This window comes from Eublepharis macularius, chromosome 18 (assembly GCF_028583425.1).
Source record: "Eublepharis macularius isolate TG4126 chromosome 18, MPM_Emac_v1.0, whole genome shotgun sequence".
Taxonomy (NCBI): Eukaryota; Metazoa; Chordata; class Lepidosauria; order Squamata; family Eublepharidae; genus Eublepharis; species Eublepharis macularius.
In genome coordinates, this window is record NC_072807.1 from 26,588,566 (window position 1) to 26,615,217 (window position 26,652).

General features: G+C 42.3%; 1 protein-coding gene across 1 annotated transcript; it reads left to right on the plus strand.

The window, feature by feature from the left end:
* The first annotated feature begins 2,012 nt into the window (after window positions 1-2,012).
* On the plus strand, window positions 2,013-25,911 carry FSD2 (fibronectin type III and SPRY domain containing 2). The gene is made up of 12 exons (XM_055002738.1): window positions 2,013-2,668; window positions 2,767-2,862; window positions 3,940-4,173; window positions 5,848-5,870; window positions 7,288-7,409; window positions 8,343-8,507; window positions 9,564-9,698; window positions 11,345-11,498; window positions 12,204-12,337; window positions 21,659-21,791; window positions 23,862-24,038; window positions 25,240-25,911. The coding sequence occupies exons 1-12, from the start codon at window positions 2,090-2,092 to the stop codon at window positions 25,487-25,489; spliced, it is 2,202 nt and encodes a 733-aa protein (XP_054858713.1). The 5' UTR covers window positions 2,013-2,089; the 3' UTR covers window positions 25,490-25,911.
* The last annotated feature ends 741 nt before the right edge of the window (window positions 25,912-26,652 follow it).

Below are 26,652 nucleotides of genomic sequence, written 5' to 3' on the forward strand. Positions count from 1 at the left end.
CAAGCTTCCAGTGCATTCTCTTAGTATTCAGGTTGCACAACTTGTATGCACCAAACCAAACACAGTTCACCTGCCAGGTATTGGTGGCTAGCCAGTTCACCTGCCAGGTATTGTAGTTCTAGGAAGCTTCTCAATCTCCCAATGGGCTACCATACATCCCAATGTGCCACCAGACATGGTAGGTTGACTGCATTCAATTTGGTAAATCGCAAATCATGCAAACCCATCTTCACCGTAACAATCTATTTCACCAATCGTCTCTGCTAACCCTCCACAATTTTGAGAGTCATCAAAACAATTATTTGAATCATCCAAATTCCAGAGAAGCACACGATCCCTGTTTCATAAACTGAAAAAGACTCATCCGTTATATAATAGATTTCAACAGGAGATGCATCAGATTCATCAGACTCTTAATGAAACAAAAAGGGCTGTTTTAGAAGTGCTTTACGAGATTCCCAACCCCATGAAAATTCTCTCGGCAGTTTTTTAGCCTTGACATTCTGTTCCGTGACACTTAAAACAGCCTTTGGGTTGAAGGACAGCTGATCAAGACTATATTTGTCACTCTGGCTCATTGCTGGCGTGCTTCTCAGTGAAAGAAGCTACTGTCTAAAGTTACAGCAATAAGTCTTCCAGTTGCAGGCACAGAGAACTGGCTGAGAATGGCCTTCATGTGAAAATCAAAGTTTGCTCGGAGAAATAGATGCAGTTTGTTGTCATCTCGGGCACAAGAAGAATTTATGGATCCTTAAAACAGAAGGCAAGTTTTTTTTACTACCAGCATCCTCTGTTTCTTACAGATTATTAATACTTGATCACATAAATGTGCTGTTCTGAAATTGTATCTCTGTTTGTAAAAGTGATCATAATCATTTAAAGGATTTTTAAGGCATAAACTCTCAGTACACATGGACCAATGAGAGCTACTGAATTGCAGATTGACAGGGGAAGAACCAAAGGAGCGGATGTTTGGTAAAACGAATTCACCTTTCGTTAATCAAGTTTACATTTTGTAAAAAAAGAACATACCTTTTAAGAATAATGTTGTGCTATGTTTTTAACGTTCCTTAACTCCTCTGGGGTAAGCAACTCATTTTTCTGGAGTGCCAATTAGGGTAGAGGGTGAAAGGTACGGCATCACAGTCCACTCACACATGCACAATGCCAGCAAGACCTACAGCTATAGCTGCTTTTCCATCCAAAGTTCTTGACTTCAGGTTGGCAACCAACAAGCAAATATAATGGAGCCAGATTTGGACAGGAACCACTAATTGCTGGTCTCTGTTCTTGACTATTCCCCTATGAGGAATTTGAACTTTGCAATTAACCCAACATATGCAGGGAACCTTCAAAGTGGAAGGTGGCGCTTGTAACTGACCTCCCTTCATTGTGTTTTATGTCAACATGGAGAACGGCAATGCTCACAAGAAATATTTCGTCATCAAAATTCAACAGTGCTCAAATGCTACCCAGCATTTCAAGTTTCTACATCTGTCCAAGACAAAAAGCTAGGTTATTAATCCAGATGTGTTGAGAGAGGATGGAGCCTTTGAGGATGGAATGCTTTGGATTTTTTTTGTCTGGCCCAGGAAGCTTCCATCATTACTAGATATAATATTTCCCTTCTAGGATGTGGGACAGAGGCAAGAGGAGTTATGCATAAACCAAGGATTGGTATCTGTATCTGGCAGACTAAATAGTTGTTGCACAAAATAGAGTTTAAACAAACCAGAGTTTGTCGTCATAGATCCAGAGGAGTTCGCTGTGTTAGTTGTAGATGCAAAATAGTAAAAAGTCCAGTAGCACCTTTAAGACTAACCAACTTCATTGAGGCATAAGCTTTTGAGAACCTTTTTACTAGAGTTTATTGTGTAATGCAGCTTTTATTATTTTACAACAAACTACATGGCTACTCTTCTGCTTATTGCCATGTCTATATTTGCCATGCTCCTCACAGTCATCTTGGCTAAACTGCTCTCCCTTTACTTGTCTTTAAGATCTTGGGAGATATTAAGCCTCTACTGCCCTTAAACCCCTCGAGTTTTGCTTGTATATTCAGTTGGTCTCTGATATCCCTGATTCTGCAATGGATCCACAATCCAAAGAGAACGAACAAGAAAGCCCAAGATTTTATCACTTGGAACTCTATGACTCGAGCGAGGATTTAGCAATGTTTTTGGAAGAGCCCTTCCGAAGACGAGATCTGGCTTTGCAGGAGAAGAGAGAGACGTCAGCTGGGATAGGTGAAGAGGTCCAGAACAGCTCGCAGAAGGATGTGGAGGAACTAGCAAGGCCTGACCAGGGTAAGGAAGCAGAAGTTGAACTTGCCCCTAGTTCTGAGAGTACAGACACGGGACCTGTTGCTACTAGTTCAACTGCAGATTTGGCAAAGAACGGCCACCTGACCGCAGAGGCTGTACTTACGGAGCATATTCAAAGCACAGAGGGGGAGTCAATCTTGGTCAAGGATTCTCAAGATCAACACCCAGACAAAGCTAGAGAAGCGGCTACGGACCAGCAACCCTCCGAGCCAAACTGCCAAGAGAAAGGCAAGGATGCGTATTGCATTATCTGCTGCATTCCCATCACAGCGCAAGGGGAACAGGTGTGCCATCACCCTGAACATGAGGTTATGCCTCTTGTCAGCGTCATTGAAATTGCAAAGGTAAGGACAATGGAAGCCAACCTGATCTGGAAGGCGGGGGGGGGGGGGGAGGATCACTCAGTTGTAACCCAGAATGCTAAAGCAGCTCTTCTTGATAGGATGAGCTTCAGAAAAATATAAGTAAACTGGAAGATCAGATTGCTCACCTAGAGAATTTTTCCAGCCACTTGGAAGAGATTTTTATCACCGTAGAGGTAAGATACAGTTAACCAACAAAGTGTGCCGATTACCCATATATTATGTTTTTAATAACAATTTGGGAGGGAAGGCGGCATGGTATAGCCCGATCTCATCAGATCCCAGAAGCTAAGTTGGGTCAGTACTTGGATGGGCACCCACCCAGGAAGACTCTGCAGAGGAAGGCACTGGCAAACCACCCCTGCTTCTCATTTGCCTTGAAAGCCCCTTGCTGGGGTCAAGGTAAGTCGGTTGCGCCTTGACAGCACATACACAATATCAACTTACCTGTCATGGCTTCCTCCAAAGATTCCTGCAGGGTTGCCAACTCTGGGTGGTGAAATTCCTCGAGATTTGGCAGTGGGGCCTGGGTTGGGGAGGGACAAGACCTTAGTAGAGTATAATGCCATACAGTCCACCCTCCAAAGCAGCAGTTTTCTCCAGGGGAGCTGATCTCTGTAGTCTGGGGATCAGTTGTCATTCTAGATCTCCAGGCTCCACTTGGAGGTTGGCAACCTGATATTCCTGAGGTCTAGTGTGGATGCTAAGCTTTCTCAAAGAACTACAAGTTGCAAAGTTCCTTAGGGAGAGGGAATGGACTGCTAAGCCACTTTATCTTGTAGATACCTTACTTTCCTCAGTGTAGTGGATTTATGCCCAGTTCATAAGGGAAGGTGTGTTCACTGTTTACAATTAGAAAAAATGTTAATGTTAATTATTTTTACCCCACCTTTCTACTGAAAAGGGCCCTGCAAAGCTGCTTACCCAAGCAATATTAAAAATCACAATATCCAAAATAATTCAGATTAAAACCAACGGATCATATAAGAAAGACACACAATGGAGGCCATTTCCACACAGGTTATTTGCTCCAGGTTCAATGCTGTTGGGAAGCTCTTTCTCGTCTGCTCCCCCCCCCCCTCCCCGTATCATCGTGCATTTGTGGACCTTCGAGGCTTTTCATGAGCAGAAATGGTTAGGATCCAACCTATAGGTTTGTAGTATAGATGTACCAATGTCCTTTTCACTGATTGTCCGCGGCTTTGGGCACAAATTCCAAGCAAGCTCAACCAAACCCAAAAAATACTTTGCAGGAGAATTTTGCCAAGCAGGAGCAGAACTTTGAGAGGCATTACAACGACGTGATGCAGACCTTCGAACAAAGGTATGAAGAAAGCATGCAGGCTTTGGGGGAAGAGAAAAAGGAGAAGCTGGAGGCCTTGTATAAGCAATTGGTCGACTGTGGAGAAAACCTCGACAGCTGCAAAGAGCTGATGGAAGCCATTGAGGATCTCGGCCAAGGTGAAGATAAACTGGAGGCATTAAAGGTAAGGAAACTGTCAGGGATGAAATTTTTCTGTAGCCATCGGAAGTCTTGAGCACCTGGAGCTGGTTGCTAGAGTCAGCAGGTAGGGAAAAAATGCCTTGATGGCCCTGATGATCGGAAACTTCGAGATGTCCAGGAACTACAACTGATCTACAGAGATCACTTCCCTCAAAGACAGTGGCTACTTGGGAGGGTGGACTCTATGACATTAATGCCCACTGAGGTCCCTCCCCATCTCAGACCCTGTCCTCTCCAGGTTCCACTCTCAAATCTCCAGAAATTTTCCAACCTAAAGTTGGCAACCCTAATTAAATCAGGCTGAAGTTCTCAAAAATGACCACAAACTCTCAAGGAGCATCACTTGCTAGCTTCTTATCATATTAGGTGCCAGGCGTGTTGCAGAACGGCACAATTTTAGCTGATAACAAAACACACCAGCAACTTCTCCTTGAGTGGAACCATTGATGGATGAGTTTAATCCTCTTCGAGACAGAGGAATCATTTGTCCTTCAAGACAAACTATTCACAGAAAGATCCAAAGGGATTAAAATTATTCATTGGCATTCATGGGCCTCTCCATCGACTTATTTTTGCATTCAGCAGGCAGGTTGACGATGTTACTTGGGGAGATATTTATTTCCTCCCTGCTCCTCGGGCTCATTTTGCCAGAGATCAAACAGAGGAGCCAAACCGAAGTCACCCAGATTACAGAAGCTCCTGTGTTGTGACTAATGAATCTCGCAGCTCCACACATTTCAAGAAATGCCTTTCTTAAGACAGGTGTTTTCCCCGAGACTGTAACTGGGATTTTCATTTCTTGTGAGTGATCACCCTAATTTGGCTTTATAATGTATATTAGGGAGGGAGGCATCTTGATAGCACAGTGAGAGAAACTTTTTGAGGAAGATGGGAAAGAAGAAAATTGCATTTCACATGGAGTTTTCCACTGTGCTGATTCAAGCTATAGCTTTATTCTCTTTGCAATTGGTATCAGTTGAGTAGGGGGGCCGGCTTTTAAATACTCTTTTTTCCAAGCAACCTTCTTTAGCAATCATTCCCCAAAGCATGTGTGTGTTCTACACACACGGCCCTGCCCAGCAAAAATAATTCCCTGGAGGACCTTGAGCCAAATAAAGGGGCTTTATTTTTGAAAATATAGCTACTTTGCTTGTTATATTCTTTGCTATATAATTGTTGGACTTTTTCCTATTATGAGACAGGGATACTTTATTGAAGAAATAATTCACTCTGGATTATTCAGTCAGCGGTACTTAAAAAATTCCAGTGCTCCAACGTACAGTCAGCTGTACTTAAAAAATTCCAGTGCTCCGACGTCAAATAATGTTTAATATCAGGAAAGAGTTTTGTGATTTAGGTGTGGGACTGGAGTCCTCTTGGGCTATTAGATGCATTGCAGACATTATTAAGAAATAATAGGGGTGCATTTCAGAAAGGAAAAGGCTGTCATAACAGTAGGGCACTGATTGTCAGAGATAAAGAAATTATATCCCCCCCCCCTTTTAGTTGCACAGACCTGCCAGCCGGGCCTGCTGCCGCCACATAGATTTAGATGTATTGGGCCTGACAGTTCCTGACAGATCTTCACATCTGGAAAACTGGATAATAAACAATTCAATCTATCTCTAAAACTTTTCTTTTTCTGTCTTTCTTACAGACTGCAATAGCTACGACTCGCAGGTAATACTGAGTGTTGCATTTTTAATTGTTTCCCTCTTGTACAGAGCTAGTATACTGGAAGCATTTAGTAAGATGGATTTCCAGTGTGCACCTCCTGTATTTACTGATGTGGTGACAGTACTAGTTAATTAAGTGTAGAATCATCTGGTATTACAGCCAATCTCTACTAACGGGAAAACAACAAATATGACCGTCACCAACTAACTAATACAACTCAAAAGAATATTCAATACTCTTATATGCAAAATTACAAAATTTACTCATACAACATTGAATCGTAGATATAATCCAACCAATTCAAATAGAACAGCCGTATTAGGGCACGTGTCGTATTTCAAAAGAAATTAACATGGGGGGGGGGGAGTTTTCAAGCCAAACCCCAATGTTTTTTGCAGAAACACAATCACTTCAAATAGGGCTGAAAAAAGCCTCCGCATAAATGGGTACAGGTTTCAGTATATACAAGGCACATACATGTTGCTCCAAGCAGTATTTCAACACACTTTGAACAAAATCAACATATTCTAAATTGTAACTGCTTGGAGCAACATTTGTGATTGTGATTGTGTTTCTGCAAAAAACATTGGGGTTTGGCTTGAAAACTCCCCCCCCCCCATGTTAATTTCTTTTGAAATACGACACGTGCCCTAATACGGCTGTTCTATTTGAATTGGTTGGATTATATCTACGATTCAATGTTGTATGAGTAAATTTTGTAATTTTGCATATAAGAGTATTGAATATTCTTTTGAGTTGTATTAGTTACAATTTAGAATATGTTGATTTTGTTCAAAGTGTGTTGAAATACTGCTTGGAGCAACATGTATGTGCCTTGTATATACTGAAACCTGTACCCATTTATGCGGAGGCTTTTTTCAGCCCTATTTGAAGTGATTGTGTTTCTGCAAAAAACATTGGGGTTTGGCTTGAAAACTTCCCCCCCCCCCCCATGTTAATTTCTTTTGAAATACGACACGTGCCCTAATACGGCTGTTCTATTTGAATTGGTTGGATTATATCTACGATTCAATGTTGTATGAGTAAATTTTGTAATTTTGCATATAAGAGTATTGAATATTCTTTTGAGTTGTATTAGTTAGTTGGTGACGGTCATATTTGTTGTTTTCCAGTCTTATACTGTCACCCTCTCTTTTCGTGATTGTAATCTCTACTAACGGACATCCTTTCTCAAGCAGCCGAGTTTCGGATATCATTAAAACACAGTACAGTAGCAATGGTTTACATTATTTTTTAATTGGATTTATTTTCTGCCATGAGCACCAAAATGGCTTAGATCATCTCTGGTTGGTATGAGAACAAAAAGATGGAAAGGTGGTATGCAATTGTATTTGATTAAAACAAAAATGTGGCCAAGCTCTTAGAGATGATGGAGTTGATTTTTTTTTTGCACTTACAGATTGGATGATTTCTTGAAAAGGGATGTGGATGTAGAACTCTCAACACCGGCGGACTTTGAAGATCGAGTTATAGATTTCTCTGATGTCGGAGAATTAATGGATGCTGTGAATGCAGTGCCGGGTATTTATCTTGTTTGTTCCTGGCTTTGCACTCAGAATAATAGGGCTAATGGAAGCCTATTAAAGGGGAATTTGTTGGAAGGAAAGAAATAGGAAGTGGCCCTTCATTCAAAAGACAGGGTAACACAGAAGTCCAGCTTTTAAAAAAAGAAAAAAGGGACAGCTGACCTAAAAAATAAGCTTTTGAGAACCACAGCTGTCTTCGTCAGATGCATGGTGCATGCATCTGATGAAGAGAGCTGTGGTTCTCAAAAGCTTATGCCACAATAAAGTTGGTTAGTCTTAAAGATGCTACTGGACTCTTTACGATTTTGCAACTACAGACTAACATGGCTAACTCCTCTGGATCTCTGAAAAATAAGGAAAGGGCAAGACTGAAAAGTGAACCAGCACTTCACTTCCTGGTATTATCTTGTGCATGTCTTTATTAAATAGCAAGTTCACAGTCATCTTACCAAGGGTATCTGATCCAACTGTTGTTTTAGGGTTGCCATTTGCCAGGTGGGAACAGGAGTTCTCCTGGAATTACAGCCGATCTCCAGACTACAGAGATCAATTTCTCTGGAGGAAGTGGCGGCTTCAGGGGGTAGATTCTGTGGAATCACATTCCCACTGACTCCCCCCCCTCCCCAACTCTGCTCTCCAAGGCTCTGCCCCCAAATTACCAGGAATTTCCCAAGACAGAGCTGGCAAACCTAATTGTTTAAAATATTGTGTCTGTTTTCACCTTGCATTCACCTTGAGAGTGAACTGCGCGTTATCATTTTGAGATGATTCCTTGATTCCATTGGAAGAAACTGTAAGGGTTTAAATGCCCTGCCCACCTAGACCCTTGTTAGAATGCATGGCTCTGGTGTTAAAAAATGCTCATTTTCTGACCCTTTGGCATTCACCATATGAAGCCGCTTGACATATTTCCTTCTCGTTATCCCAGTTCTTTCACCTCCGTGTGCCCCAGTGATGAACTCCCAGGATCCCAACTCGGCTACTGGTACATCTGTGAGAGTATGCTGGAGCTTTTTTTCAGAAGATATTGTTGAAAGCTACCAGCTGTACTACCGACGAGTAAGCAACGATATGTCAAAAGATGAGCAAGATGGTAAGGAGACAGAATCCTGGTGATAAGTGAGGGAAGGGCTATATCAGACTGCTAGCAGCAATGCCTGTCTATGGCTGAATTTGGAAATTGCAGAGTGGCAGCCACTCAGTGGAGTTCCTAATCAGACAAATTATAAGCAGTCTACACGAGAGGGGCAAAAACAGTATAAATGCAAGAGGGGGCATTGCAGCCAAGTATATTTCTAGGTATTTAATAACATCAGGTTTGCTGCAAGGCAAAGACATGCAATAGAAATGTGTTTTAATACTTAAATGATTGATTTATTTCAATTATTAAGTGAAGAGTTGGACTGCCATGACATCGATATATCTAATTCTCAAATCTGAGGATTTTTAAATCTGGAGATTGGCATTATGAACAGACAAGACAGATCTTTCAACAAACCTGGAAAACACCCAAGGTTTGCAGAAAAATCTGAACTCTAAAAACAATTACACGGAAGGGTTGAAATATCCCAAAATAATAGGAGCAGCGCCTGTAGCTTTTAGAAACAAATTCCCTTGGTAGCTGTTGCTAGGCAACCACCACAGTACTGCCAGCATTCAAGTCTTGGTTTCTGTCAATAAAAGGTGGGGGAGCAGGCGGCCCATTCTAGGGCTGTTTTAAGCCTTTGAGGGAGGACTAATTGGGGTCAGCCCCTGCAGCAACCACTGGCAACTTGACATCACACTATTTGTATGGCTTATGCAGGCCCCGCTTTTTGCTACTGTTCAACAGCAGTTACCTCACAATAGCCACCAGTATAGTGTAATGGTTAGAGTTTCAGATTAGGATCTGGGGGACCCAGGTTTGAATCACCATTTTGCCTACGATATTGTTATCAAAGCTTGTTTTAAAGCAATAAAAGACAAGTTTAAAAAAATCTATTTTAATATCGAATCAATCCAATTCCAAACCTACGCCTTTAAAACCCTGCCCTGCCCCCTTGGCCATTGAAACATAAAATGGCATCTTTGGCACAAAAATTCTTCCTAGTTAGGCATGTAGTTTGGAAAACCCAATGGCAATTTAAAATAATGACCTTTCTCCTTTCAGAGTTCATGCTACATGTGAAAGAAACCTATGCCATAGTTGCTAACCTGGTGCCTAATACACAGTATGAATTTTGGGTGAGAGCACTCAACAGTGCTGGAGTTGGTGTAGCAAGTGAAAGAGCTGTTTACTTGACAGGTAAATGTTTTCTCATTATCCCAGTTGTTTCACTTCCAAGAGAGCTGGGAAAGAAGAGCCCCACGGCGCAGAGTGGTAATCTGCAGTACTACAAGCTCTGCTCACAACCTGAGCAGAAAGCCGGGTTTAAGCAACCTGGCAGAAGCCGGGTTTTAGCAACCTGCTCAAGGTTGACTCAGCCTTCCATCCTTCTGAGGTCGGTAAAATGAGTACCCAGTTTCCTGGGGGTAAAGTGTAGATGACTGAGGAAGGAAATGGCAAACCACTCCATAACCAAAAGTCTGCCAAGAAAATGTTGTGATGTGACATCCCCCCATGGGTAAGTAGTGTAATGACTCGGTGCTTGCACAGGGGACTACTTTTACCTTAAATGTATTCTGTGGATGGTTTTTAAGATTTAACCTTTTTAACAGTGAAATTCTAAGCAGAGTTACTCTAGTCTAAGCCCATTGATTTCAATAACTGTGTTTAGGATTTCACTGTAAAATTTGCAGTATTTACAAAATAACCCAGAGCTCAGTCTATCCAAAGTTCAACACTTTCAGTGACTGTAATGGGTGAGATTTAGTTGTGAATTTTTTCAAGTGTGCTTCAAGAGAGCTGGGATAGTGCATAAATGAAGCAACAAAAAATGAACGTTGGGTTGGTTTACCTGCCAGTAGAAAGCAAAAGCATCCGTTTTTTTTTTTACTTCAGCTTAGAAAAAAGAGACTGAGGGGTGACGTGATAGAACTGTACAAATTTATGCATTGTTTATGGAAAGAGGATAGAGAGCGACTCCTCCCTCTCCAATATTAGGAGAGTCAGATTGTATAGCAGAGCAAGATTCAGGTCCAGTAGCGCCTTAAAGACCAAACAGACTTCCAGGGTACAAGCTTTCGAGTGGCAAAGTTCCTTCTGTCAGATATTGTACAGCAATACCTGCCCAGTGTCTAGAGAATGGAATATGAAAATAATCACCTGAGCTTTAAAACTGAGTGTGTTTAAGAAACTGAAATGAAAGCAAGAAAGTGTAGTATGGTGGTTGGACTAGGATCTGGGCGGCCCCGGTTCAAATCTCCACTCTGCCACGGATGCTCACTGGATGACTTTGGGCCACTCACATGTTCTCAGTCTAACCTACCTCACAGGGTTGTTGTGAGGATAAAATGGAAGACAAGAAAACAGTGTGTGCCTCTCTGCATGCCCATTAGGGAGAAACGTGGGGTATATATGAATTAAAATAAATTAATAAAAAAGTAAGACCAAATCACAGAAATCAGATAGGGATTTTTAAGAAGCCACGCCCATCTGCCACCAAAATACACCCTGGACATTTCTGTCACAGGCGACAGTCCGATCCTCAAATGCTCATGCCCTTCTTTCGTTATGCCAATAATCTGAAATCCTCCCGAGACACACCCATTCCCATTTATAAAGCACTGCACAAACCAAAGCTCATCCAGAAAATATTCATTTGGATGGAACTGGAATTAAGTGCATCTTTTAAACAAGAGCCACGTAGCAAAAACGTGGGCCATTTGGGACTTCCATGTTTCTACGTTTGGAATACACTTTAAAACTTCAACAATAAAAAAGCATGCTGTTGTGTACAGTACCTCTCCTACTGAAGTGATTCAGAAGGACCTCTCTCGTCTACGTTTCAGCTCCTTTGCCACCAATTATCAAGAGCAAGGAGGTCCACAGCTGTGAACGTGCGGCGCTGGTATGCTGGGAATCTGGGAACACAAATCCCGTTGACTCTTACACTGTTGAACTGTCCAAGCTGACAGACGGAGCGGATGGGGACATTATCACAGAGTGAGTTGCATAAAAAATGCCGTATACTGCATCAGCCCCTCTTGGTCCATCAAGGAGCGGAACCACAAGTGACACCTGACACTAGTTGGACACTTGTCAGCTTCCCTCAAGTTTTGGCGGGAAATGTAGGCAGCTTGGCGGAATGTTGGACAACTGACAGTTGAAAAGTCCACTGGACAGCAGGCAGAGAGCCAAGCTGCAAGACCAGGATGCCTACATTTCCCATCAAAACTTGAGGGAAGCAGACAAGTGTCCGACCTGTGCCTTTTGTCACTTGTGGTCCTGCTCAAGGTCACTCTTGTCTACTCAGACTGGCAGTGGCTCTCCAGGGTCTCAGGTGGAGGTCCTTCACATCACCCACCATTTTAATTGGAGATGCCAAGGACTGAACTTGGGACCTCCTGCATGCAAAGCGGATGCTCTACCACTGAGCCATGGCCCCTCCCCTCTAGCAACGGATGGAAGAGGCTAACCGCCTCTTTCCTGTGGCCTGTTCGGCTCCAAGGGATTTAGCCCAATTACTTGCAACTGCCTTTCCCCCCCTCTTACAGATGTATCTTCTAAACATTTTAGGCAGGGCTGAAACTTCCAGATCTATTGTATGTTACTTCTTCATCATTGTAGAGGTTCCCACAAGGACCGCCACTCTCTCGCCATTCTTTTTGTGATAGTGCTTCTTACAGTTTCCCCCCCATTTTTCTCCAGGTCCATTGTCGGGATCCCAAACTGTGAATCTCTCGTTCAGCTGGAGCCGAAGATGAACTACCTGCTGTCTGTGAAAGCCATGAACATGGGGGGTTCCAGTGAAAGAAGTGAGCCAGTCTCCATCCTCAGCACCGGTAATAATACTTAACGTCGATATTGTTCATTTTCAAAGCATGCAGCATAAATTATCTCCAGTAGCTCTTGTGACAGCCATGTAACGTAGGCCATTCTTATAAGTGACAGCTGAGAGTGGGAAGAAGCAGCTGATCACCTAGATGAGGTGAGATTTGAACTGGGGACTTGCACCTCTATCTTTATCCATATTTACTTAGAGGTTTAGCCTCACTGTGTTCCACAGAGCTTACTTTCAGCTAAGCGTGCGTAAGATTGAAGTCTCAGAGATGATAATCCTCCAGATGCAGCAAGGTTAATGGGTAAAGAAAGCTTTAGTTTTGCAAAAAAGAATGACAAGAGCGCCACTCTCGAAAGAAATGTCATTATAATAAGAAACAGATGTGTGGAATTCTACGTTCTTTCACACCCACTCAGAAATCTGAGACAGAAAAGCGACTTCCGGTTTGGGATTCATGGAGGTCTAACGCAGCTCCATTTGCGGAGCTGACCGGACTGCCGTTTTAAGCGGCCGGCGGGGTGAAAATAGCCCGCGGCCGACTGCTCTCAGGCGGAGAGCAGGCAAAGAACGCTCAAGACCCTAGGGTGAGTTAGATCTCGGACGAGGGGGGGCTCTGCGTAACGGGTCCCCTCCCGATCCTTGAGGTCCCACCTTGCGACGGGTCGGCTACAATCTCTGCGGCAGTCTTGGGGCCAATTCGGCTGGCATAAGACCTACATACCCAAGCTTCGATTGGGGGAAGAAGTGGAAAGGAGAACTGGAAATCGAAACAGCGATTACAACCTGAGGAAAGTGAAGGGAAGGTAAAGATCACTATCTTCCGATACGGGACAGATTGATAAAAACAGAGAGGAAAAAAAAAAGCAGACTTTTAAACTGCAACAGACTAGTGAAAAGGAGGGGAAGCTTCGGCAGGAGTTGTATTTGAAAAGAGACTAAGTTTAAAGAAGTTATTAAAGAAATCGGACTATTGTTTTGAATACCTGTGGCTTTGGAGCTGTGAGAAAAAGACACCATCGCGAGATCTGCTGTGGGAAGACGGGAGACAGGAAGTGCGTAACAACAATAGAGCGGCTGGAGAGAAGCGGCCCTTGCTGGAGGGCAGGAAGAAGGGAATCGCCATCTTTGAGAGGGGAAGGGTCGCGGCCTCAGCGGAAAAGGAAGTAGGCCATATTGGATTATAAAATCATAGAGAGACCATAGAGAAAAGACGCCCGACATTTTGGACCCCTTAAAATCAATTTATGCAAGAAGACCGGGACATTTGAAATAAAAAAGGTACTAAATTTAACGCCACGGAGCTAAGGAAGAGAGCGGATTCGTGGGAGCGAGCCAAAGCAAGCCCCACGATGTCGAAGAAAGAGTGGCAATCGGCAATAGAAAACCTGGATAAAAAACTTTTGGAGGTGATTAAAGAATTTAAAGACATGAAATTGGAGCTGATCAAAGAGGTTAAACAGACAGTAAAATCGGAGCTGTCAGAAGTAAAATCGGAGCTGTCAGAAGTGAAGAAAGGTATGGAAACAATACAAAGTGAATTACAAGGGACGCAGCAGAGAGTTAAAACAGTAGAAGGAGCGATGGAGAACTTAGCAGATACGCAACAAACAGAGATGAGGCTGATGAGGGGAAGGATGGCGGTTGCGGAAAGTAGACATATGGAGAAGCAGCTGAGATTTCGCGGCCTGCCGGAAATGGAAGGAAAGACAGCGCAAGAGCAGATGACGGAGGTGTTAGCTGAATACCTGGGGAAGGAGGAGGAGGATGTTGTGGCTATCCTGGATCGTGTGAACTCGAGAATTGCAACCCAGAGGAAAGTACCAAGAGATGTGATTGTACAATTTACAACAAGAAATATGAAAGAGAAGATTGTGACTAAACAGTTTCAAGATCCATTGGAGATCGATGGCAAGACAATCATTATAATGAAGGAACTACCCAGATAAGTGTTACTAGATCGGAAAAAATATAAAGCGCTAATCCAGATGTTGAAGGACATGAAAATCAGGTACAGATGGGAGCTCCCAGAGGGTTTGTCCTTTGAATTTGGAGGTGCCAAAAAGCGTATCAGATCTGAGTGGGAGATGGAGCGATTTATAAGGGACAATGAAAAAGACTTACCAACAAGATTATGAATATGGAGTGTAAAGTATTATCTTGGAATGTAAATGGACTAAATTCACCGAATAAGAGAAAAAATATTTTTCACTGGCTACTAAAACAAAAATGTGATATTGTTTGTTTGCAAGAGACTCATATTCGAAAACAGGATGTAAAATATTTAAAACTGGGAAAATTGGGCAAGGACTTTGTAGCGGCCTCAAGTAAGAAAAAAAAGAGGAGTGGTGTTGTATGTAAAAGAGGAGCTACAACCAAAACTCATAATGAAAGATGTGGAAGCCAGATTTGTAGCAGTGGAATGTACTTGGAACCTAAAGAGAGTGTTGGTAGTCGGAATTTACGCACCTAATGGTGCAAAAGAGAGCTTCTTTGAGGATTTGAGGAAGCATTTAGACGATTTTTCATATGATCAGATAATTCTTGCTGGAGACTTCAATGGAGTGACAGACTTGGAACTGGATAAAAAGACTACAATGGCACAAAAGAAAAGAGGACTATTACCAAAGCTCTTTTTTGAGCTGATTCAACAAGAGACTCTTGAAGATGTATGGAGGAGAGAATATCCTAAAAGCAGACAGTTTACTTTTTATTCTGCAAGGCACTCCACATTATCAAGAATTGACATGATCTGGGCCTCAAAAGATTTGGCGTTATGGACTAAAGATGTAGAAATAATGCCGATGGTAGGCTCAGATCATAACCCAATTATGTGGAAATTAGGGAAAAGGAGAAAAAGGAAAGCATGGAGAATAAATGAGGACTTGCTACAGGAAAAAGAGAATATGGAAATATTGAGAAGAGAGACAAAGTTTTTCATACAATACAACATGAATAAAGAAGTACCAACTGATAAAGTTTGGGATGCTTACAAGGCGGTTATAAGGGGCATACTAATGGACTTAAATGGTAGAGTAAGAAAGAAGAAAGAGGAGAAGAGACAAGAGATTGAGGAGAAAATAAAAGCTAAGGAAATACAGTTAAAAAAGAGACCAGGGAAAAAGAAATTATACCAGGAAATTAAAATATTGCAAGAACAGCTAACAGCAATGAGTAATAAAGAATTGGAGTGGAATCTCAAAAGGCTGGATCAGAAAGCGTTTGAGGGTGCAAATAAACCTGGGAAGTACCTGGCATGGCAACTGAAGAAGAGAAGGGAAAAGAAAACAATAAACAAAATTTGTGAAGATGACAAAACGTATTTGGAACAGACTACCATTAGTAGAGCCTTTTATAAATTCTACGCTAAACTGTACAACAAGAAAGAAGTAAATAAAGACTCAATAGCGTCATATCTGGAGAAAATGACGCTACCAGAAATCTCGGACGCTTGGAGAAGTAAACTGAATAGTGAAGTAACGGATGAGGAAATAAGTAAGGCAATACAATCTGCAAATCTAGGAAAGGCGCCAGGGCCAGATGGACTTACAGCTAAATTTTATAAGACTATGGCCAATGAGCTGGCACCATTCCTAAAGGAGGTGATCAATGGAGTTCTAAGGGATCAAAGGATTCCAGACACTTGGTCTGAAGCGAACATATCATTGATCCCAAAAGAGGGCCAAGATTTGACTAATGTGAAAAATTACAGACCTATATCGTTACTCAACAATGACTATAAAATTTTTGCGAAGATACTGGCGGAGAGACTGAAGGGGTGGCTTTCGGAAGTTATAGAGGAGGAGCAAGCAGGCTTTTTGCCAGACAGACAAATAAGAGACAATTTAAGGACAGTGATTGATGCTATTGAATATTATGATAAGCGTTGTGATAAAGAGGTTGGTTTCTTCTTTGTTGACGCTGAAAAGGCATTTGACAATTTAAATTGGGACTTTATGTTTGCCACTATGGAAAAGCTACAATTAGGAGAAAGATTCATCAGAGCAATTAAGGAAATCTACAGAGACCAGACTGCAGCAATTGTGGTGAACGATGAATTGACTAAGAAACTGATTATAAGTAAAGGAACAAGACAAGGTTGCCCGTTGTCTCCACTGTTGTTCATTTTAGTATTGGAGATCCTGATGATACAAATACGACAAGATGAGGAAATTCGAGGAATAAAAATAAAGGACTATTCATACAAGGTCAGAGCATTCGCAGATGATATAATGTTAATCGTAGAGGACCCATTGGAGAACATGCCAAAAGTGATAGATAAGATCAAGGAGTTTGGAGACTTGGCAGGTTTCTATATCAACAAAAAGAAGTCAAAGATACTATGCAAAAATATGACTAAGCAGAAACAACAACTGTTAATGGAAACAACGGACTGTGAAGTAACAAGTAAGGTGAAATATTTGGGAATTGAACTGACTGCAAAGAATATAGATTTATTCAAGAACAATTATGAAAAACTATGGACTCAGATTGAGAGAGACTTGATTAAATGGAATAGGCTTAATCTGTCATGGTTGGGTATGATTGCAGCAGTTAAAATGAATGTGTTACCAAGAGTGATGTTTTTGCTACAGACAATACCAATCATCAGAGACTCTAAACAATTTGAAAAATGGCAGAGGAAAATATCAGACTTTGTATGGGCAGGCAAGAAGCCTCGAGTGAAAATGAAAGTTTTACAAGATGCAAAGGAAAGAGGCGGAATGCAACTGCCCAACCTGAGACTTTACCATGATGCAATCTGCCTAGTTTGGCTGAAAGAGTGGATGACATTAAAGAACAAGAAACTATTAGCCCTAGAGGGATACAAAAAAATATTTGGATGGCACGCATACCTATGGCATGACAAAGTAAGGGTCAACTCGATGTTCCTGCACCATTTTGTACGGAGAAGTCTATATACAATCTGGAAGAAGTACAGAATTTATCTACAAGAAGGAACTCCTTGGTGGGTGGTTCCATATGAGGTGATAGACCCGAGAGCTGTTGATAATGAACGACAATGTTTAACATATAAAGAAATAACTAAAGTAGAAGCATCTAAACTTAGAATAAAGACGCAAGAGGAACTATCACCTAATTACGATTGGTTCCAGTATAGACAGATCAGAGATTTGTATAACTCGGACTCTGTAAAAGGAGGTATACGAATAGAGAATTCGGAACTAGAGCAGACCCTTCTTAAAGAGGATAAGAAAAGAATATCCAAGGTATACCAAGTACTGTTGAAATGGTATACTGAGGATGAGACAGTTAAAACACAAATGGTGAAATGGGCTATAAATTTTAACAAAGAAATAACAATGGAGGCATGGGAATACTTGTGGAAGACTACAATGAAGACAACGACATGTACAAATATCAAAGAGAACATCTACAAAATGATCTATCGTTGGTACATGACACCAAAGAAGATTGCGCTAGGGAATTTGAACACTTCTAATAAATGCTGGAAATGTAGGAAGCATGAGGGCTCCCTCTATCATATGTGGTGGTCGTGTGAGGTAGCCAGGCAGTACTGGGGGGTAATAATAAGAGAAATGAGTGAAATTTTACAATTTCAAATTAATAAGAACCCAGAACTCCTGCTACTGAACTTGGGAATGGAGGGAATTCCAGCCCATCACAGGACGCTGATATTTTACATGACGGCAGCAGCTAGACTTTTGTATGCGCAAAAATGGAAAGTACAAGAAGTGCCAACTATCGAAGATTGGATCTACAAATTGCTGTACATGGCTGAAATGGACAAGATGACAAGAAAACTGAGAAATCTGGACTCAGGGCAGTTTAACACAGATTGGGAGAAGCTGAAACAATATCTGGAGAAGAAATGGGAGGTGGGAGGAAAACTGTGGCAGTTTGAGAACTACTGAAGTATAATAAAATGTATAGGGGGGTGACTTTACCGGGGGGAGAAGAGATAAATGTGAATTTATAAGCAGTTAGATTAACAGATTGACATATATATAGATATATATAGGTTAACAAATAGAATATTGATAGAAAATAATTAACTATAAGGATTAAATATAAGGATTGAGCAACCAACAATATTTTCTTTCTTTGATAAGATTTGTATAATGCACCAAACTGAATGTCTGAAGGTATAGACAAGTCAAATTGATTGACTATGTGATGAGAGTTATATAGAATTACTATAAAAAGACAGAATGAGTAATATATAGAGAATAAGTCAAATTGTTTGATTTAAATGTGTAAGGTTTTTATGGTTTATGATATATAGAAATATTTAAAATTGGAAAATGGGATAAATTGTTTATCTAAGATGGAACAAAGACTTACAGTTTGGGTATATAATAAGAAAAATAGTTAAGGATGTACTGCTTAGTATAATGGAGAATATATATTTGTTTTAGATAGAGGAATTTAATAGAAGTAAGGGAAAAGGGACAAAGGGTTGGAAAACTGTTGGAAGTCAACAAAAGGGGGGGAAAGGGAGGGGGTTAGAAATGAAAAATTTGGGGAAAATTGAATGTAAATGAAAAAATAACGGATTCTAACCCAATAAAAAATTTTTCAAAAAAAAGAAAAAAAAGAAATCTGAGACAGAAAAGCGATAAAGAGTCACTTATCTGGATGGCCTGGAAAATCAACACAACAGTTGACAGCCACAGTAAGATGCTGTTGAGTAAATGGTCATCTGTATTTATCCACACTTATAGGTAAACCTCAGAGAGGAGGCGAGAGACAGAACGACAGCTCGAAAAAGATAGGCCAGATTCAAACAAGCAGGAGACTGAGGTGGCAACAAAACGGTAGAATGGTCAACTTTCGGGGAGTTCCAGCTGTGAATATTCCTTCCCATAAAAATTTCACACAAATAGTAAACTAGCACAACAAGATTTTATCCCTTCACTTTGCTTGTGCAACTTCTCTTTTTATGGGCTCTATGGGGCTTTGGAAGCAAACTTTCACACAACTTTAAGTTAAGAATGAATTTTTCTTTTTTAAAAAACCTTTTAACAATTAATAAAATGCAACTATTTTTTTAAAACTAACTCATAAGTGCAACCAGACAGAAAACTTTAAATCAACAACGAAAAGGTAAAACATTTCACAAAGTGTTGAGTCTTTTTTCACTCATTCGAAGCAACTGTAGCCCAGGCTTCTGTCCTCTTGTTGGGAATTACAGCCCTGCAAAAATAATACAGTCCCAGTAACACCAACCAAACACAATACACAAACACCACTTTAAGTCATATCGTTTACATACAACATTTGATTACCTTATTCAAGGTGATAAAGAGCATATACGTTATTATTAAGCTCCCCAGCAACCAGCCTCCTCCTCAGCAGTTTGCTTCTAGCTACTGGCCTAAACCAATTACCTCACAGGAGTCACACTTGCCTCACTAGTTTTCTGTTTTTACAGGATAGCAACATGCAATCCTCAGTCATCCTCCAAAATGATGCAGTCCACTCTGCTGCCTCATTCCTCTGCATGCGTGTACAAGGGCACTCAAGCCAGTACCACCTCAGGGACATTCAAAAGCTATAAATTTATGAACTCTTAAGGCAGAACCGCAACATGGAGCATCAAGATGCTGCAGAGGACAGCAGCCTGCGCCAAGCTTTCCCCTTTCTGTAACATGTTGCCTGACTGAATCCTTGGCAAAGCCCTTTCGTTGTACCTGACAGGTTTAGAAATCTCCTCTGGAAGGGGCAGATGAGCAACCTGCAAGTCATTTCATTTTTGTATTTTTAATACATTGTTATCTGCCCTGAGCCCGCTCGCAGGGAGGGCAGAATACAAATTTGAAATAAATAAATAAATAATGCAGCACTACTTACTACACCACCTTTGCAAGCAGTAGCTGATGTGTAGTGGGAATTGGGGGTGCTGCAAGAGTGAGGGAAAACGTGTCATGACATCAAGTCATGGGGGGTAAGTTGTACTACAGAAGGGGAAATTTTGCCGCGCAGCTGCAGTTTTCTGTGGCAGCCCTGTGTTTTTTTGAAAATCTGTCCACAGTGTCCCTCAGCAACCTGATACCATGTTCAGGTCATCTGGCTAATCCTTTGAGAAACAAGTCAGTCGTTTTCAGATCCACGGGTCGCAACAAACAGCTGTACTTTCTACACCTGCACCTCCCTAATCACATAACCGACATGCTCAATTGTGCTACGTCGCTGCTGGCTTAAATTCAAACTAAGCACCTGACGCTGCAAGGCGCCTTCTCCCTGGTACGTTTGCTTCCAGTAATGATGGCCCACGTCTCAGTTGGCATAGCACATGCATAGAGGCAAACTTTTATTTTGATTACACAGATTGCATTTATAGTAATAGAGGAGATTTGCCCTGAAAAGTGAAAAACCCCAGCTGTTCTGGCTGCAGCAAGAGTGTTTCTAGCGGCACAGACGACAGGGTTTAATGGGCAGGAAAAAGAAAGCCGTGAGCTCACCTATGGTATATCGTAAAGGGGGCACTCCTCCCTCAGTGCTGCCTTCTCCCCAACTCAGCAGGTGAGAATCAAAGCCACCCTGGTGTAACGGGAATATGGATTAGATCACAATATACTCTAGCTGAACATGTGTATTTTAGTGAACTGTGTATGAACTTCAGTGTAGTTTTTCAACAGGCTGTAAAACCACACAGATGTTCCTTTTATCTTTGACAGCCAATTAAAAGCAGGCGAGAGTAGCAGACAAATCGTTCTTTAATTGCTAGAATGGACCGGTCAAGATCTGCTCACTTAACTTTTCTGTCACCTTCTACTGCACCCGGGTAGAACGTGCAGCCATTTCAGAACACGTTCTGGAAAATATTTTGTCCATTTTATGGGAAACACTGAGGCGGAGATTCTCTGGCTCAAAAGATAATCAGCGAATCCAGGGCCAATAACTCAAAATCGGTGCACAACGGACTGCTCACGAAAGCGAGCCATGCTGTAGGATAATCACTGCCAGGCCTTCTACTGTGAAAGTAAACCAAAGCATCCACAACACAGAGAACTCAGCAGCACCCAGCAGCGATTCTCTCTCTCTCTCTCTCTCTCTCTCTCTCTCTCTCTCTCTCTCTCTCTCTCTCTCTGGAACCACATGGCTTTATCCATGAATCTTTCCTACACAACTGCGGGAAGGGAGGGTTACAACAAACTATCAAAATCCACATGTTGACCACGTGGTTCCACAAATCATACATGTGTCACAGCTGCAGGGGAAGCAGTTCCCATATCTCTGCAGCTGTGTATGTAAAGCAGGCCGTTGTATACGAATCGCTTCATTTTCAAGTGCTCAGCAGCAACCAATGCCAGTTCACAGGTGTTCCATTCTGTTACAGGTACTTACTTTACGCTGAACGAGGAGACGGCCCATCCCTTACTGTCTGTCCTAGAAGACGGCTTTACCATCGTTTGCAGCCAAGTTGACAGTCCAAGAAGCGATCTGTCCTTTCGCGAAAACAGTTTTACAAGGTACAGAGTTCAGAGCTTGGGTGCTTATTTTCATCATTGGTACATAACATACAATTTTGCAGTCGCTTTTTTGGAAGGGGGAGTCAAGACGAGAGATGAAAACTTGGGATCATTTGTGACGCATATGTGCCCCATTTATATCACAGGCCTGGAGGGAGGATAAATTGGGAGAGCCCCTCATGATAGGGTTCGCCAGATGGGGTCTGGAATAATACCAGACCCCGAGAAGGGGGGGGCAGCACTCACTCTTGTAAAAAAAACATTCACACCTACACGTGCTCCCATCTGGTGCTATGGTGTCCCTACAGAAGTGATGTCATCGCACCAACTCGTTTTCCGGGCACTGGGGCAGGCTGGCCACTCTTGGGTGGCGGTGCAGCCACAGGAGGCCAACTGGATGCTTGGGCTGGCAGGCCAGTCCCGGGCGGTGCCACGCAGCTGCAGGTGGTCAAGCAGTCCACCCCCACTGGCGTCACACAGGAGGCCAGCTAGGCACCTGGGCTGTGCTGTGCAACAGAGTTGCCGCTAGAGAGAGGGGCCAGGTGTCCAGTATTTGGGGGATACCTTCCCCAGGCAGTCCAGGTCTGGGTAAAAAACGGACACCTTGCAACCCTACCCATGGATACTGCCTTGAGCTTGGTAGGAGGAGGATGTAATAATCTGCTACGTCATCCCAGACTATGGTTGTCTCATAGTGGCAGGAGAACAGATCTCCTAATCTGGAAACCAGTGGCAATTCTGGGAGCTCTCCAGGTCCCACCTGGAGGCTGGCAACCTACTCTGCCTCCTCTCTTGAGCTAAACAGTGATCGCCTTCTTTGCTTACTCGTACTACTTCAGAATGCCACACTACGAATAGTTTTTGGAGTGGGAGGGGGGGACTCAGTAACTTTGTACGATGACAATTAGCAATTAACAAGAACGGAAATTGCTACCGCTGCCTGTCAGGAGAAACCGGCTTGCTGTTCACATTGTGGCTTTTATTACCATTTCCTTTGTCATTGAACTCTGTAGGACATGTACCTTCCCTCTCACTTCTGCACACTTGAATCCACTCTGCACACTCCGACACTAAATCCAATTCCCCCGTGCCCCCCTTCCCCCCGTCTGCAAAGTCCCCCAAACACAAAAAGAGGAAAACGTCATTTGGACGCAATCAGAGCTCAACGCTCTTAATCTCGTAGCAGTGGGATTTTTAAAATTAGCATAATTACACCAACCCACCTAGTGACTCTCCGTCGTTTTACACGCGTCACCGGATTCTAGAGGAGGTGGGTGGGTGTTTCCCTCCCTTCTTTCCAACTTAATTCCAGAAGTGACTATGGTTGCTATAGCAGCACGACTTTTTACACGTAATCTGACCTGTGGGGCTATCAAAATGCTCAGTGACAATTGTAGGTTAGGTTCATAGTGGGCTAAAGAATTGGCTCCACTTTTTAAAAAACTCTTGTGTAGTACAGCACAGTTAACTATGCGCTGGCTTCTGTAATAACACGGGGGTGATTGTGGCAAGATTTTTTTGCAGAAGAAAGACTTGGCTGAAAGGCTTAGTCTGACTACTTCCACTAGGATCATGTCATCTTATGTCTCAGTACCCCTTATGCTGTGGGACATGTGCCTGCTCTTGGCACAAAAGTATCGTCTAGCGGTTGCAAGTGTTCCCTAATAGTGTATTTGTGTGTTTTCATTTTCTAAATATGCCTGCCTTTCTCCTGAGTGGGGAAAAATGTAAAAACAATTTTATAAAACTAACATTAAAAACATTATTAAATCCAGGACCATCAGAGAAGCTGGGAGCCTCACTCAACAATCCAGACAAGTTAGCAGGGTTAGTCTGTAGTTGCAAAATAGTCAAGAGTCCAGTAGCACCTTTAAGACTAACCAACTTTATTGTAGCATAAGCTGTCAAGAACCACAGCTCCCTTCGTCAGATGCATGCAATAAAGTTGGTTAGTCTTAAAGGTGCTACTGGACTCTTGACTATTTTATAACAATAACTATTTATTGTTTATAACTCAATAATGAACACCATTTATTTGACCAAAACAACATTCCTGTTTTCTTTGACCAGGTCCATTGCCATACTGGGAAACCCAATACCATTCCAAGGGAAGCATTTTTGGGAGGTGGATGTTAATGACAATGTCGAATACCGCATCGGCGTGGCTTTTGAAAATGTGTCCAGAGACTGCTACTTGGGGACAAGCCATGCATCTTGGTGCATGAGACACACTGTCACTCTTTCTAGGTATAAAACCCTTCCAGGTCCTCTTGACATGATGGCATAGAAATGTGAGTTGAATATGTAGATGGGTTGTAAGGCCAAGAGGAGAAGAAAGAGGGACACGGTAAGCGGGGAGACTCAAAGGCAAGCTTGGGTTTGCCTTCAGGTGGCCAACTCTGGGTTGGGAAATTCCTGGAGATTTGGGGACAGAGATTGGGGAGGGCAGGGTTTGACGAGGGGGGGACTTCAGTGGGTTAGAGTGCCATGGAGTCCACCGTCTAAAGCAGCCATTTTTTCCCCAGGGGAACTGGATCTGTAGGCTGGAGGTCAGCTGTAAATCTGGGAGAGTTTGGCAACCCTAGCCATGAAATACAATTTCAGAAATACTATATATTGTACTGTATAATACTGTATATTATGATTATTAAACCTGAAAAACTTTCTGTATTAACTGATGTGAGATTCCTAAGTTTCATGTTGGGAGGAAGAATGTACAGTGGAGTTATTTTGCAAGCTGAGTTCTTGAAACTACAGTAAGTTTTGCTCTGGAAAAGTACTGTTAAGTTTAGAGGTGCGTTCTGCCTTTAAAAGCTTGTGAATCTACTCCCCAGATGCCCAATTTTACGTGTACAAGGAGTCTTTTACGTGGCAGGAACATTCAGACATTCAGCTCTCCGCCCCAATAGTCTCAAATGTTGACACAGCCCAGCCAATGTTGATACACCCCGTGATTCCGCCACTCACCAGTTTTATCTCCGAGGACCAAATTAGACGTGAAGTTTATTACATGTTGTTATCCACAGAGGATGCCATGTGCGACAGACGACCAGCGGTGGGGAGGGACTTCCTACTCCCTTCTTAATGGGGGGTGAAAAGCTATTTTTACCAGAAAACCTCTCCAGGGTTTTTATTATTACTTAGGAAATTTTGATGCTCCCTTTCTCCTAAAAGCACTCAACCTGGCTCATGCAGCTGTGTCCCTACAGATTGCAGCTTCGGTGGCCGCAAAGAAGTTGTTGGGGACAAACTATACAAGACTGAACATTATGTGCAACTTGGCCTTAAGCCAACAGACCAAAGCATGTCTGTAGCCTTGCTAATGAAGCGAAGCAAAGCTGTTAATCTTTTGAACGATAGGGGCACTAGCCACTCGGATGGCCAGTTTCCTCCAGCCCGAGACAGACCATGAAATGCTTCTAACCCTGTTTGTTTTTCTCTTGCACAGACATACCTATGAATTTCTGAACAATGGGACGACACCGGATGTCAGGCTCACAATCCCCCCCAAGAAGGTCGGCCTGCTGCTGGACTATGACAATGGGACACTGTCGTTTTTTAATGCAGACCTCATGCAACACCTGTACACCTTCCACAGCAGCTTCCAAGATTTTGTGTGTCCCTGTTTTGCCATAGAAGAACCTGGCACACTCAGAATTCGAAACGGCCTCGCCGTACCCACCTACACTCTTTTATGATTATGGCTAGCTGTCTCGCATGCCCTGCATATGCAAAAATGAAAAACTCTGCTACGCTCCCTCTTTTTAAACACAGTCCACTTAGTGTACAGACAAGACTCCATCCAGTACCAGCCTACATTGTTATCGTCGTCACTATGGCTGTATTCAGATGTTATGTCAAATGTGACTCTTGCACAAACTTAGCTTGTTTCCGTGCCTGCTTGCTGCACATTTGACTCCAACTTCCCCCACCCTTGGTGCAGCATAATGAAGAGATCCAGGTTTATACCTGTCCCATTACCTTCACTGTAGCTTAGCTAGAGTTTGTGCCCCTCCTCTACAAAACCAACATTTTTCTGATCCAGAGGAGTTAGTCATGTTAGCCTGTAGTTGCAAAATAGTAAAGAGCCCAGCAGCACCTTTAAGACTAACCAACTTTATTGTAGCATAAGCTTTCGAGAACCACAGCTCTCTTCATCAGATGCATCTGACGAAGAGAGCTGTGGTTCTCAAAAGCTTATACTTTTTCTTGGCTCAGTTTCCGCATCATCATTGTAGTCATGAGGGCTAGTAGAAAAAATGTTTTAAGGGAAACAGTTCTTGAATCCATATAGCTCACTGATAGTAGAGGACTGATCTCAGAGCCTATAGAAATTCAGGCCTAGTTGTGACAACTCCTTGAGTCTTTCCCCCTCAGGTTCCACTTGTTTTAGAAACATGTTTGAACACTTCTAAGGGGACAAAAGCAAATGGGGGTCTGAGAACAGCAGATGCGGCCCTTATTGGTGGCGATTCATACTGACCCCAGAAAAATCTATGAAGAACAGATCGGCAACTAATAGCCCAAATAAAACACAAGGCATAGGAAATAACATATTCTCCCTTTCTTTCCTTGTTCAGCTTAGCAAATCTTTGCCGGTTTGTTGAATCAGCCGTTCAAAGCTTATTACTTGCTTATAAATATTTATAAAGCAAAGGAAGACGCATTACGGCACCTGGAATTTTTGAAAAAAGCCAGATGTCACAGAGAGCGTTCCTTAAGTTTGCTCCTTCACAATTAAGATCCATTTCTATTATAGTCTGTTCATCGAACACAGGTACCTCAGCAATTTCTGGTGAGGACAATTCATAAAGTATATCACATTTTATCAAAAGCCTGGAGTAGCATGGTTAGAGTGCCG